The 12,527-nt window shown below is 51.3% G+C and overlaps 1 protein-coding gene across 1 annotated transcript; it reads right to left on the bottom strand.

Moving 5' to 3' along the window:
* Positions 1–6,464: 6,464 nt before the first annotated feature.
* S100B (S100 calcium binding protein B) lies at positions 6,465–9,622 on the bottom strand. The gene is made up of 3 exons (XM_065672730.1): positions 9,569–9,622; positions 8,231–8,383; positions 6,465–7,362 (listed from the first exon to the last, which is right to left on the bottom strand). Exons 2-3 carry the CDS (start codon positions 8,366–8,368, stop codon positions 7,222–7,224), a joined length of 279 nt encoding a protein of 92 aa, XP_065528802.1. The 5' UTR covers positions 8,369–8,383; positions 9,569–9,622; the 3' UTR covers positions 6,465–7,221.
* Positions 9,623–12,527: the final 2,905 nt, after the last annotated feature.

Below are 12,527 nucleotides of genomic sequence, written 5' to 3'. Positions count from 1 at the left end.
CCACTCGATGCAGGAGCCTTCACTGCGCTTACTGTTGTAACTTCAAGTTGCTTGTTTTCATAGCGTTAGCTGTGTTCTGCCCTGCATAAAAACACGTATTTGAAAACTCATTCCAAAGCCAACAGTCTCTGAATGGTTCATAGAAATGTTTACGCAGCATGGTCTTACAAAATGTTTTCCCTGAATATCCTATGCTAAAATTTATTATAGTGCTTTTACTGGGGTTCTTTTCCCTGCCATGGAAACTATACTCGGTGTTAGTTAGCTTCATCTGCTGTGGTACAAACTGCCTTGGTTTTCAGCGTTGTACTCAGACTGTCTTGTTCAAGCTGCAATACCCAGTTGGTTGGCTCACACTCGACTGATGAGAGTTATGAAGTTTCTGCCTGATCTACCTAATTCAGAAAGAGAATGTGATTCAAATACTTCATGTATTTGAAGGTAAGACGAGACTAACAATTATTTTTATAGAGTTGTTGAAGAGCTACATGATTTCTTTTTTATAGATATATATATATATATAAAATGCATGAGTTTGGCAGAAGAGCCAGGTTATTCTGCAAGGCAGTTCTGCCTGGATGAGTGCCTAAGGAAGATGGATGTCACTCTCCCGATACGAGGGTATCAAACTGACTCTTTGTCAAATGTAAACTATAAAATCTTCAACAAGAAGCTTCCATCTCCAGTAGTTCTTTGCCCTTGTGGTGTTTGGCTGTGGTGTTCTCATACAGCTGCATACTCTGACTGTAATTATGTACAGAACTCGAGTAACTTATTAAATACAGCAACCTCTTAACAGTGGGCTGTGGGACACTGCTTGCGAGAGAACAGCTGGTGAAAGAACTACCTAACCCCATCTGAATAGTGTAGGGTTTTAGCAAATAAAGCATTGTGAGATTTTTGTATTGAGCTATAGCTGGCAGTGAGACGAGTTGCCTTGTAAACTAAAGCAGAAAGCACATTAAACCGTTCAAGAGAGTCTGCCTTGCCGAGTGCTGCAATGCTGTTAGATCAGAACCGCAGCTCCTCCGTAGTGCAGTTTTCACCAGTGTTTTGGAGAGTTTTAATGCCTGAAGAGCCTTTTCGCTGCAGAATTTCATTACAATTAAAGCAGTTGCACATCCTCAAAGCCTGGATGTTCCCGAGTTTACTCTGTTCTCAGTACATATCGCCACGCTCTGGGGCACGGCACTGCCCTGTGGGGGGTTCTTCCCCTCAACTGCCAACTGCCACACACCGACGGGGGGGAAGCATCCCTCCCCTCAGCAAGCCCCGCTTACTTCGCACAGCAAAGCCAGCGCTGAGCCGTACCGCACCGCGCTGCGGCAGCGCACAGAGAAGGAGCACCAGCGGGGCGGCAGGGACACGGCTCCGCCTCGCCTCCGCTATCCCCCACCCTGAGGGAGAGGGGGCGCAGCACAAAATGGCGGCCGCTCCCCCTCGCTTCTTGCCGTCGCCACTGTGCGCGGCCCTCGCTTCCGTATGGGGCCGGGGTTGGGCTCTCGCGGAGCGGCCCGACGGGTGCGAGCAGTGCGGGAAAGCGTTCGCGCAGGCAGAACAGCGGGCAGGAGCCGTACTGCTGCCCGCCGTGCGCCAGCGCCTTCGCCCTCCCCTCGGCGCCGGCCGGCCAGACGCGCACGCCCAGCGCGGAGCGGCCGCAGGGCTGCGCGCTCTGCGGCAAGGCGTTTGCTCCCTCAGCGCACCTCGCCCTGCCCCTCCGCTCCTGGAGTCGGGCGGGAGGAGCTCCTTGTGCTGCGCCTGCGGGAAGGCCTTCAAGCAGGCGGCAGCGCTCAAGCAGCCCCCGAAGAGGCAGGAGGCGCGGGAGCCTCAGCGCTGCTCGGTCTGCGGCAGAGCCTTCTCCAGGGCCGCGGTCCGGCGGCTCCCCATGGGGACGCACAGCGGGGAGCGCCGTACCACTGCTTGCTTTGCAGCCGGGCGTCTGCCGGGGTTTCTGCCTTTGAAAGACACTGTGAAAAGCACCAGCAGGATGAGGAGGGGCCCGGTAGACCCGGGTCGATAGCCACCAAGGCAGAAGCACTGGGAGGTAGTGAAAAGCAGGAGCCAGAAACAGCAGCTCCAAGGGGACGGCGCTGAGCGAGCTCATCAGGCTGACCAGAAGCAGCAGCAGGAGGTGGAAAGGGTGTAAAAGTCACTGAAACAAGAACCGTTCTTGGCCCTCCACAACGTGGCTCACAGGAGGTAGTGTCTGGTTTATTTCTTACCGAAAGAGAAGGACGTGGACCCATGTTTCCAAATGTGATGTGAGGTTCAACGCAAACACATCTGTGCGGCGCAGCACATGCACAGGAGTCTGCTGAGGCTCCCTGCAGTCACCGTGCTGTGCAGAACCCTCTGTGGTTACCCCCTGCTCGCAAGCCCCAGTGGTTTTGTTTGGTGTCAGCAGCATTTTCTGACACAGACTATCAGGGGTTCCTGACCAAAGCACCTGCTTTATCCCAGATTGAACGGGGAATGCTGCTTTGCGTGCAGAAATAAATGAAGTTGTAATCTATTAAATGAAGGCAAAGGTTTTGGAAGAGGCAAGAGAGGTGGCACAGAAAACAGATTTGTGCCAGCAGTGGGGTTAGGAAACAAGCGTGAATTTGTCTTGCAGAATGTGGTTTCTTTTTAAAAGCACTGTACATGGTGAGAAGATGGCATCTTTGAGCCTTTTCGGGTTTTCTCTTAATCACAACAAGGTGGTGTACTCCAGCATAAAGATAATGCTGTCTGTGAAGTGCTTTTATAGCACGGTAGGTTTTATTGCCAGAGTAACTTCACTCACCTGTCTCAAAACTAATGAAGAAAGGTGCCAAAAATCCCGTCATTCATCTCAGGTTGAATGAGTTTGACATTTGAAATGTCAGCATGTAATGAAGGTGCAACAATTGCTTTATTTACTTATTTATACCTGATCTTTCAGGAACATAAAATGTAGTAACAAGGGAATTCTGAGCCCTTCACTGTCACCGTGCTGAAGGAGTGAGGCAAGATGCCACAAAAGGGTTGCTTTCCAAGCATCACGCTTCAGATTAAATCTGGGGTGTGAGATTGGACTCCGTCAAGTACTAAGTGACTTTGCAAGCATTACTAAAGCTGCTGTTACTGTGGCAAGTGTTCCTTGTGAGCCAGCGCTCCTTGTGAGCCAGCGCTCCTTGTGAGCCAGCGCTTTGTACTGACGTTTATAAGCTCCATACAGCAGCAACAGTGCTATGAGGCTACTTTACGCCTTTACGTATTGCTTGTTGTTACCTAGGAAATAGCAGGAAGAAAGGAAGCAGTGAGTTCATTTGAAGTGCACATTCCTAATTTTCTGTTCCATCTCCCCAGTTCTCTGTACCAAGTCCCTGATTATTTTAATGCTATTTCCCTGCCATTGCGTGAAAATGTGTTGTATGCACTTTAAGGATCTGTTTGAGAGGCTTCTGGTTTTGGTTTCTAGAGCATATTTACAACTCCATTTTAAGGCCAGAAAATGAATTTACTGGAAGCTTGCACAAAGCATTGCAGTGTATCGGGCCAGAAACCATGTCAGTAGATGACAGAACTAGGTTACATCTAAGAACTGATTTACAGCTAACACCACTGCATTAGATAATGCTCTTAACTTTTTGCACTTCAGGATTTACTTGATGCTGGTTATACTAAGGTTTAACTCTTATTGTTGAACTGGTGTTTCTATTCAGCTGGTGAATATGCTTTAGATATTTCCATGGTGAGGTATTTCAGATGAGATGTTTCTAAGGCAGTTTCTTTTCATGACAAATTCTAATATAAAGTTTTGCTATAGTCTTTATATCCTGTTTGGTGACCAGTTGTGTTGTTTAGGAGGAGCTAGGCACGCTGGGGTTCATTCCCAATTCAGTTATGCCAGCACCGTATATAAGCAGAGTTCTATCTTTTTATTTCAATACATGTTATTAAAATAATATACACCACTGTCTTTTCCTTCAGTCCCTTTTTAATCCTGTCCTCACCTAATCATAAAAGTTTGCTTATGAAAATGAAAAATACTTGCTAATTTTCTAGCGTTCCTTAAAACTTTGCTTGCACAATAGTGATTTGTCTTTACTTCTGGCATTTTTCTCTGCCAAACCCAGGTAACAGTGTCTTGGTGGTTGTGTCTGTACTTGGAATGTGGTGTGCCCACATGCAGAATCAAGATTTCAGTGGCAAGAAAATATAAAAGTTGCCTTTTAAAGATCAGGTTTATAGTTTATCAAGGTGTATGGTTTTTAGAGATTGGGTTTATATCAGGTTGCTGCTGAATCGTTTTGGAGGTGGTTTGGTTTGGTTAAAAAACTTCCCATTTTGCTCTTCTACTTCCTTGCTCTGTCAGCTGCCTTCCCCTTGCAGTCCACACTGTTGGGGATGCAGATGATTTGGGACTTTGTACCATAAAATCCACTGTTGAGAGTACTGCACAATGGAAAACCTGGAAATGTGCTCTGATGCCCCAAATGTTGCAGTACAGTGCAACACATCCTTCCGATTTAATATGTGTTGGGGGAACAACTTCAATCTGTGGATCATTCACTGCCACTTCGTTATGAAACCCATTTTTCAGTGTAACATACAGAGGGAGCAGGCAGGTGCTTCCATGTCACTGCAGTGCTGGGATGGAGGAGCACGTATCGCCGCCATCACAGCGTGGAGCTCTCAGGTGGGAAACGTGCAGTGCTTTGTTTGTGCCATTGTTTTACTCCATGCAGCAAGGTTGGGAATGTTCCTTCCTGGAGTCTGTAAAAATCCACCGTTAATTTGCAGATGATTTGTGGAAAAAAGCATATTTTGTTCTGGAGATCCGTTATCTGTCTCACTGTCATTCCATGAATGATTCATCCTGGATGCGCTTCCGCTGACAGGTAACAGGACGAAGAATGCTTTTCAGGTGTGCTCACAGCAATGACCAGCACTCCCAGTACAGTCAGGACCCAGTGTGGGTTTTTGGGGGGTCTGAACAGCTGACCACCACCATGTGGGTATGACAAGAGCTGCATGGGGTATTTTCCTGGGATTCTGCTCGTGATGGGAAGTTTCTGTGGGCTTTTGTCCTGTCTTTGTCCAGTCCTTGTCAGGGCAGGTATACCTCTCACACCTGACAAGAGGCACAAGCTCTGGATGTTTAGATTGGATATTAGGAGAAATTCCTTCCCCAAAGGGTGGTCAGGCATTTTAACTGTCCCTGGAAGTGTTCCCAGCTGTGTAGACAAGGCCCTTAGGGACACGGTTTTGTGGTGGTCTTGGCAGTGCTGGGGTACAGGTTGGACTTGATGATCTTAAAGGTGTTTTCCGGCCTGGTTGATTCTGTGATTCTCCTGAGCCAGGTAAAGACTCTGTGAGTTCCCAGAAGTGGTGGTGCCAGAAACATGCATGCCTGTGCTGTGTCACTCCCTGCTCCTACTGTCATTGCTCACAAGGGAAGGACAGCCTGCTCCATGTCTCCCTGGCTCTGCAGGCTTCAAGCCATGCTGCTGCACAGCTGTGCAGAGCTGCTGAAAAGGCTCAGTCTTGGGGAAGGAGTCCTCACCACGGGAGCACTGCTGGTGGGGTGAGACAGAAGGCGAGTGGGACTTGGAGACCTTCCAGGCAGCCTCAGCAGCAGAACCGTGTGCTGAAGCATCTGACCCCTCTGCTGAACTCAGGTTCAGGCTTAAGAGAGGGTCCCATGAACCCTGCCTAACCCTGGGGACACTGGGACAGGCAGCCTCCCCATTCATTGTCCTCCCACACTGCTTCAGGTCTGTGCAAGTGTTGGAAACAGCTGAATAAAGATGAGTATGTTAAAAATGTGGTGGAAGTAACTCATGCTGAACAAGTTTTCAGCAAATGGACACTTCCTTGGGATGGCGTAGCTGGGTTTTAATTGCAGATACAGTACAAGATGATGTCTTTCTTGTGTGCATGTCTGCCCAGGTGTCTCCTTTGACAGCTTGGGGGAGGCAGATGAGAATAGCAAGATGGTGCCTATGCAAAGCCATGTCACTTTTGTGCATGAAATCATAATGAAATGTGTAATGAGGTAGAAAAAACATCTGTGGGCATCTTTGTTGTGGATTTGTCACTATAGATGCTGCTACCCATGAATGCCTAACTCAGAGCTATTGCTGAACTGCACAGCAAGTGCACTGGACAAGGCTTCAGGGGAATTGTCTTAAGTTTAGTTTTGGCTTTGCAAAGGTTCACCAGTGCAAGCCCCTGGGTGACCCTTGGCAGCAGTGTGCACATCCTGAACAGCAGCAGCCCCATGGAGGTGCATTGTGCTCTTTTGCTCTTTGCAGGTATATCTGGCAGTCTGGACAGCCACAGTGATGTCAGGGAAGAGTTGAAGGGTCCATGCCCCACAAGCAACCCAGGGGAATGAGCTGCAGCAGTGCTTGAGGCTGCATACTCCAGCCTGCTCGTGGGACAGTGCAGGCAGCTGGGGAGCTGCATGGGACAAAAGGACACACTTTTCACCGGAGACCAAACCAACATTTTATTCTCACCATTTCCACACACTGGAGGCTCTGGTCTACGTTTAAGCACTGTGGGCACATTGGGCACATCCCCTCATGCCTTCTGACAGCCTGGAGACCTTACCAAGGCACTTCCAGGCCCAGCAGCTGTCCCTAAGGCAGGAGCCTCATACACTTTCATTTCCAGACTGCAGGCTGCTCAAAGCAGGAGGATTCATTGGCAAGAGAAGAGCCTGGGCTGTTAGGTAGTTATGCTTTGCCTTTCAAGCCAAGGGTGTCTCAATTTACCAAGAAGTGTGTGGGCTCTGCTGAGCCCCATGACAGGATGGGCTGTGCTGTTTGTGTTAGTACCATGCACAGGGCAGTCAGAGCCCATGGGAATCAACAGGAGCCTTTCTGCTCAGGCCAGAACCAGGCTTCTGTAACCAGCCCCTCTGCATCACCTCCTGCTTCAGCCCCTGAATTCCCCTTTTCCTTTTGCAAGCAAGCTTGGCTCACAGCATCCTCCAGCCCTGTGTACATCCCTGGCATACAGCAGCATGGAAGGAGCTGGAGACAAGGCATTCTCACACCACATCCAGCCAGGTGGGCACTTTCCTGAACCATGTAAGGGGTTCTTGTTCACAAAGCCATAGAACTTAATAAGCTGCTTAAGTCTAGCACAAGCTTAACTCCAAGGAGCCCCAGTCATTTTCCCAGAGGAACGATGCTGCTCTGCTCCTCTCCAGCATGAGCGGGAGGTGCTCACTTGTCTCCCACCAGCTCATTCGTGCTCAAAGAACTCATGGCAAGCAGCAGTGACCATCGCAATGAAGGCTACAAACTCCTGGAAGTCACATTCTGCATCCCCATCACTGTCCAGCGCTTCCATGACTTTGTCCACAGTCTCCTGGTCTTTGATCTCCTGAAGGGATAGAAAGAGGCAGCCAAAGCTGGGGGGGTTCAGAGCGAGGCCCAGTCTGTGCCATGTCCCAGTTTCTCAAATGCTCTCATGGCTGAATCTCTGCTCAGACACATCCCTAATAGCTGATGGTTCCCCACCTGTGCTGGGTACCACCCTGTGCTGCACCATCATCTGGAGCGGGAATCACAGTCACCGCTTCCACTGGGAAAGGACATCTTGAGCCCCTCGGGGCTGTCCCGCCTTCCCAGGGAAGAAAATTTCTCAGAACAATAGAATCCCAGCCTGGTTTGTGTTGGAAGGGACCTTGAAGCTTATCCAGCTCCAGGCCCCTGCCACGGGCAGGGACACCTTCCACTAGAGCAGGGTGCTCCAAGCCCCTGTGTCCAACCTGGCCTTGAACACTGCCCGGGATGGGGCAGCCACAGCTTCTCTGGGCACCCTATGCCAGGGCCTCAGCACCCTCACAGGGAAGAGCTTCTGCCTAAGAGCTCATCTCAGTCTCCCCTGTTCTGGCAGGTTAAAGCCATTCCCCTTGTCCTGTCCCTACAGGCCCTTGTCCAAAGCCCCTCTCCAGGTTTCCTGGAGCCCCTTTAGGCACTGGAGCTGCTCTAAGGTCTCCCCTTAAGGAGCCTTCTCTTCTCCAGGCTGACCCAACCCAGCTCTCTCAGCCTAATTTCCCTAGTATCCAAACAAGAGCCCCCCGTGAAGGCTGTTGCCCTTGTTCTGCCACTCGCTGCTCCTGTGGAGCAGGAGCAAAGTGTTCAGTGCACTGCTGCTCCAGCTTCCCCTTCCCCTGCACGTGTTTTCCATGGGAGATGGGGTTAGCAGAGCCTGGAAGCTGCTCAGCTGCATGGGGTGCAATACTTACACCAAGGAAATGGCTCAACTCATTGTTAATGAGCTCCTTCAGTTCTGACTTCTTCAGCTTGTGCTTGTCTCCCTCCTTCCCCGAGTACTGGTGGAATGCATCGATGATGGCGATCATGGCCTTTTCCAGCTCAGACATGGTCGCAATGTGGCTCTGGGGTCAGAGGGAGCAATGAGTGTGTTAGCCTGGGACAGCTCCAGAAATGCCCTTTCCATTGCAAGTGTGACTGCCCCAGGGCTTCCCCCATGTATGGGCAGCACTGGACCCCAAACTCAAACCATGCTGCTGAAAAGCTCCACTGGCAGCACTCACTTCAGGGAGGAAGATCCTGAGAAACCTCGGCTCTGCCTCCAAGAGGGATGGGGAGCCACAACAGGAGGAGTGCCCAGTATGGGACACCAGGAGTGGACATATCCCCTGGGACTGGTGTGAGTTTGACACCTTGGGTGTCTGCATGGTCAGAGTGAAGGAGAGCAAACAAGGAGAGGCTGCAAAGCCCTGGTGCCTTCCAGCAAGGTGCTCCTATGTTTTCTTTATGTGTAGACCTGCATTTTCTTTATATAGCAGGTGGCATGTGTCACTTCATGTCTTCTTTGGCTTCTGCTGCTCAACCCATAGCTTTGTTCTCCTTGCCTGTGAGAGGGGCAGGAAGGGGTTTCATCTCTGCACATGGAGCTTCAGAAAGGCTCTGCTGTCCCCTCTGTCAGGCACGTTCACCTCTGCCTCTCTTGCCTGCAGAGCAGTCAAGGGAACCCAGGGAACTGGGTTTGATGAATGCCAGCAGGACAAACTAAGCACATCTCCTCTAACGCCCCTCCTCCCTTGATGTGGAGACTTGGAATGTTTACCAGTGGGATTGCAGCATTTCCTGCAGGTTTCACAGAGACTCTCATCTAAAAGGGAGAGATGCAAAACCACCTTCCCGAAAGCTGTAGCATGCGCTGATGCTGGGAGGGGAGCAAGTCTTAGTCTGGCACTCAGCTAATTCACACCCCACGGATAAACATCTCCTGCCCTGCAGCCCAGCTCCCATTTCACCTTGACAAGGCTGGATGCTGAAAGCACTGTCATCCTGTGGCATGAGTCCCAAGCTGACACCTTCTCCCGTGCCACAGGCAGTGCCGTATCACTGGGACCGTCTCCAGCCAGGTAGGAAATACTCCTAAAGCCCTAACAGCCCTTTGCATGCTCATGCCCTGCTGCTTCCTCTCTGCCAGGCTGCGGAGGGGTTCAGCTCCATGCTGCAGTGGCAGAGCTGCCGTGGCGCCCCCACACCACCCCTCCCATGGCAGCAAGACCCCCAAATCCCGGTGCCCCGGCCCCCGCAGCCTCTCTCACCTCCGTGCTGGCGTCGGGGCTGTGACACAGCAATGCAGCACGTCCAGGGGACTCGCTGCCTTCTTATTGCCTGCAGTGCCAATGGCAGCGGAGGGCGGGGGCATCCGGAGCCAGCCCGGCACAAGGATTCACACAGGATGCATTGACTCGCTGCCAGCCCACGGCTGCCAGTGTGGGAGCTGCTCAGGAGAAAGCCACCCTTGTGAGGAGCCAAAATAACTGGGCAGTCAGCCGGAGAGCAGCTTGTGCTGCTGCTCCCGCCACAGTGAACGCAATGAACCGAGAGCCACGGCTGGGCTGGGGCCACCAGCACCTTCCCCGCAGTGCCCCACAGCCAGGGACAGGAGCGTGCAAAGGATGGAGCACCCTGTCCTTGTGGATAGGGTCCCAGGGCTGCCGTGTCCTCTGGGGCAGAGGTTTTCCTTTGCTTGTGATGGCAACATCCATCAAGCAGCTTGTGCCTGCGGCCTCTTGTAGCTTTGCTGTGCACCTCTGAGATGGATCTGACTGTGTCTTCTCTGCCACCCGGCATCTGGGGTCAGTGGGATGCTTTTGGGGGAGAATTGTGGTTGTATCGGGCTGCAAGGGGTTGAAGGACAGAGCTGGCAGCAGCCACACCTCCTCCCTGATGCCCCCCTGATGTGGGTAAAGTGCCAGGCTCTGGGATGTGCCTGGCCATGCCCTCACAAAAAGCCACATCAAGTGGGTTTGGGTTATGGGGCTGTCACCTGGCCTGTGGCTGTGACACATGCTGGGGCATGGAGGGAACCAGGAACCTCCTGTTGGCGTGCACCATGTTGTCCATGTCACAGCCACAAATGTGGCATTGCTGAGAAGTCCTTTGCCAGCCCAAGCAGCCACTGCAGGCATTAAATGCCCTTGTATTGAAACCCAAGAGCTGTGAGTGTCTGTTTCCACCACAGACTCCCCTGCAGGCTGGTGCACAGGCCCAATGGCAGGTTCAGACACTGTGCAGAGGAGGCCTCAGTGCCATGGGTCAGTGGTGGCCTTGGCAGTGCTGGGGAACGGCTGGACTGCATGAGCTTAAAGGGCTTTTCCAACCTGATTGTGTCTGTGATGCTCTGTGGGAGCCAGTGGGCAGCCCAGCAGGGAATTGGGATCTGGAGGGGAGCAGGAGACAAGCAGCAAGAGCAGCAGAAAGCGCCTTTCAGCCAGGCTGCTCCTGGTGACACAGTCCTATGGGGTGGTTGATAAACAGAACTCGCTGAGGAAGGCAGATTTTCACTGTGTTTCTTTGCCTAGCTGAGCTGTTTCCCAAGCTGGGATGGGATGAGCCACAGCTAAAGCTGTTCGCTGTTATGGATGCGTGTGTTTCCATTTAAGCCTTTCTCACTGCAGCACAGGATCAGTAACTGCTTTTGCAGGTTGAAGGAGGTGATCCTGCCCCTCTACTCTGCTCTTGTGAGACCTCACCTGGAGTATTGTGTGCAGTTCTGGTGTCCTCAACATAAAAAGGACATGGAACTGCTGGAACAAGCCCAGTGGAGGGCCACGAGGATGATCAGGGACTGGAGCACCTCCCGTATGAAGACAGGCTGAGGAAGTTGGGGCTGTTCAGCCTGGAGAAGACCTAATAGCAGCCTTCCAGTGTCTGAAGGGGGGATATAAGGATGCTGGGGAGGGACTCTTTGTCAGGGACTGTAGTGACAGGACAAGGGGTAACGGGTTAAAACTTAAACAGGGGAAGTTTAGATTGGATATAAGGAGGAAATTCTTTCCTGTTAGGGTGGTGAGGCACTGGAGTGGGTTGCCCAGGGAGGTTGTGAGTGCTCCATCCCTGGCGGTGTTCAAGGCCAGGTTGGATGAAGCCTTGGGTGGGATGGTTTAGTGTGAGGTGTCCCTGCCCATGGCAGGCGGGTTGGAACTAGATGATCTTGAGTTCCTTTCCAACCCTAACTATTCTATGGTTCTGTGATTCTTTGTGATGAATTTCAGACTCAGGGGGACTTGGAACAGGTCACCACTGTTACCAAGAAGACAGGCTAGACTCACAGAATCAGCCAGGTTGGAAAAGACCTTTAAGATCCTCAAGTCCAACCTTTACCTCAGGACTGCCAAGTCCACCACTAAGCCATGTCCACATACCAGTGTGCAAGAGACCTGTCCACATTGATAATTTCCTTACATCAGCTCTTGGAAGCTTTTGTAACAGCTTTAAACACTGGTTTGGGGAAAGCCAACCCAAACTGTTCTATGACTCTGTGAAATGGTGTTTCTCGCTGGTGATAGCAGTTTGATTTGCAGATCTCTTCGCTCAGTTATTAGCCATGGAATGCATTCAGACACACCATTTCTGCTCAGAGACAAGGTCCTGGCTCAGCCTTGTTACACCATTTCCTGATTTCATTCTTGAAAGTGACCTTTTCCCAGAAGGGAGCAGGAAATTTAGCATTTGGCAGATCAAAGCCTGAACAGGCTTGAAATTCTCTTTCCTGCTTACTCTTCCTGTCCATTGCACCCCAATTCTGACTTGTGTATTTTCCAGGGAATGATCTGGAATGAGCTGCTGCACTGGCTGATAGGGTGGGAAGGAGCAGCAGGATCTGGTGTGAACACCAGAAACCTTGGTCCTTTCCTGCCAACGCTAATGACCAGCTCCGCGCAACTTCCCTGACCTTTCTCCAGGCTCACATCCTAGCAAATGCTGCTCTCTTGGCCTGGGTTGTCCTGGATCCAGCCTGTGAAAGTCCAGGAAGTCTGGGCACAGGTGTGGGGCTAAGAGATGGTTTTGCTTTTAGTGCTTCCCAGAGAGCTGCTTCCATTATTTGTAAGTGTTCAAGGCCAGGTTGGACAGAGGGGCTTGGAGCACCCTGCTCTAGTGGAAGGTGTCCCTGCCTGTGGCAGGGGCTGGAGCTGGATGAGCTTTAAGGTCCCTTCCAACCCAAACCAGTCTGGGATTCTGTTGTTCTGTTTTAGAATTCATGGTCCTGATCTTTGA

This window comes from Lathamus discolor, chromosome 3, assembly GCF_037157495.1.
Source record: "Lathamus discolor isolate bLatDis1 chromosome 3, bLatDis1.hap1, whole genome shotgun sequence".
Classification (NCBI taxonomy): Eukaryota; Metazoa; Chordata; class Aves; order Psittaciformes; family Psittacidae; genus Lathamus; species Lathamus discolor.
This window is presented reverse-complemented; position numbering and strand designations above follow the sequence as displayed.

Excerpts from the sequence above, each read along its gene's own strand:
- S100B (XM_065672730.1), bottom strand. The coding sequence starts at position 8,368 with ATGTCTGAGCTGGAAAAGGCCATGATCGCCATCATCGATGCATTCCAC. Across the intron at positions 7,363-8,230 it reads AGTTGAGCCATTTCCTTGGT|GAGATCAAAGACCAGGAGAC; the intron begins GTAAGTATTGCA and ends CTATCCCTTCAG.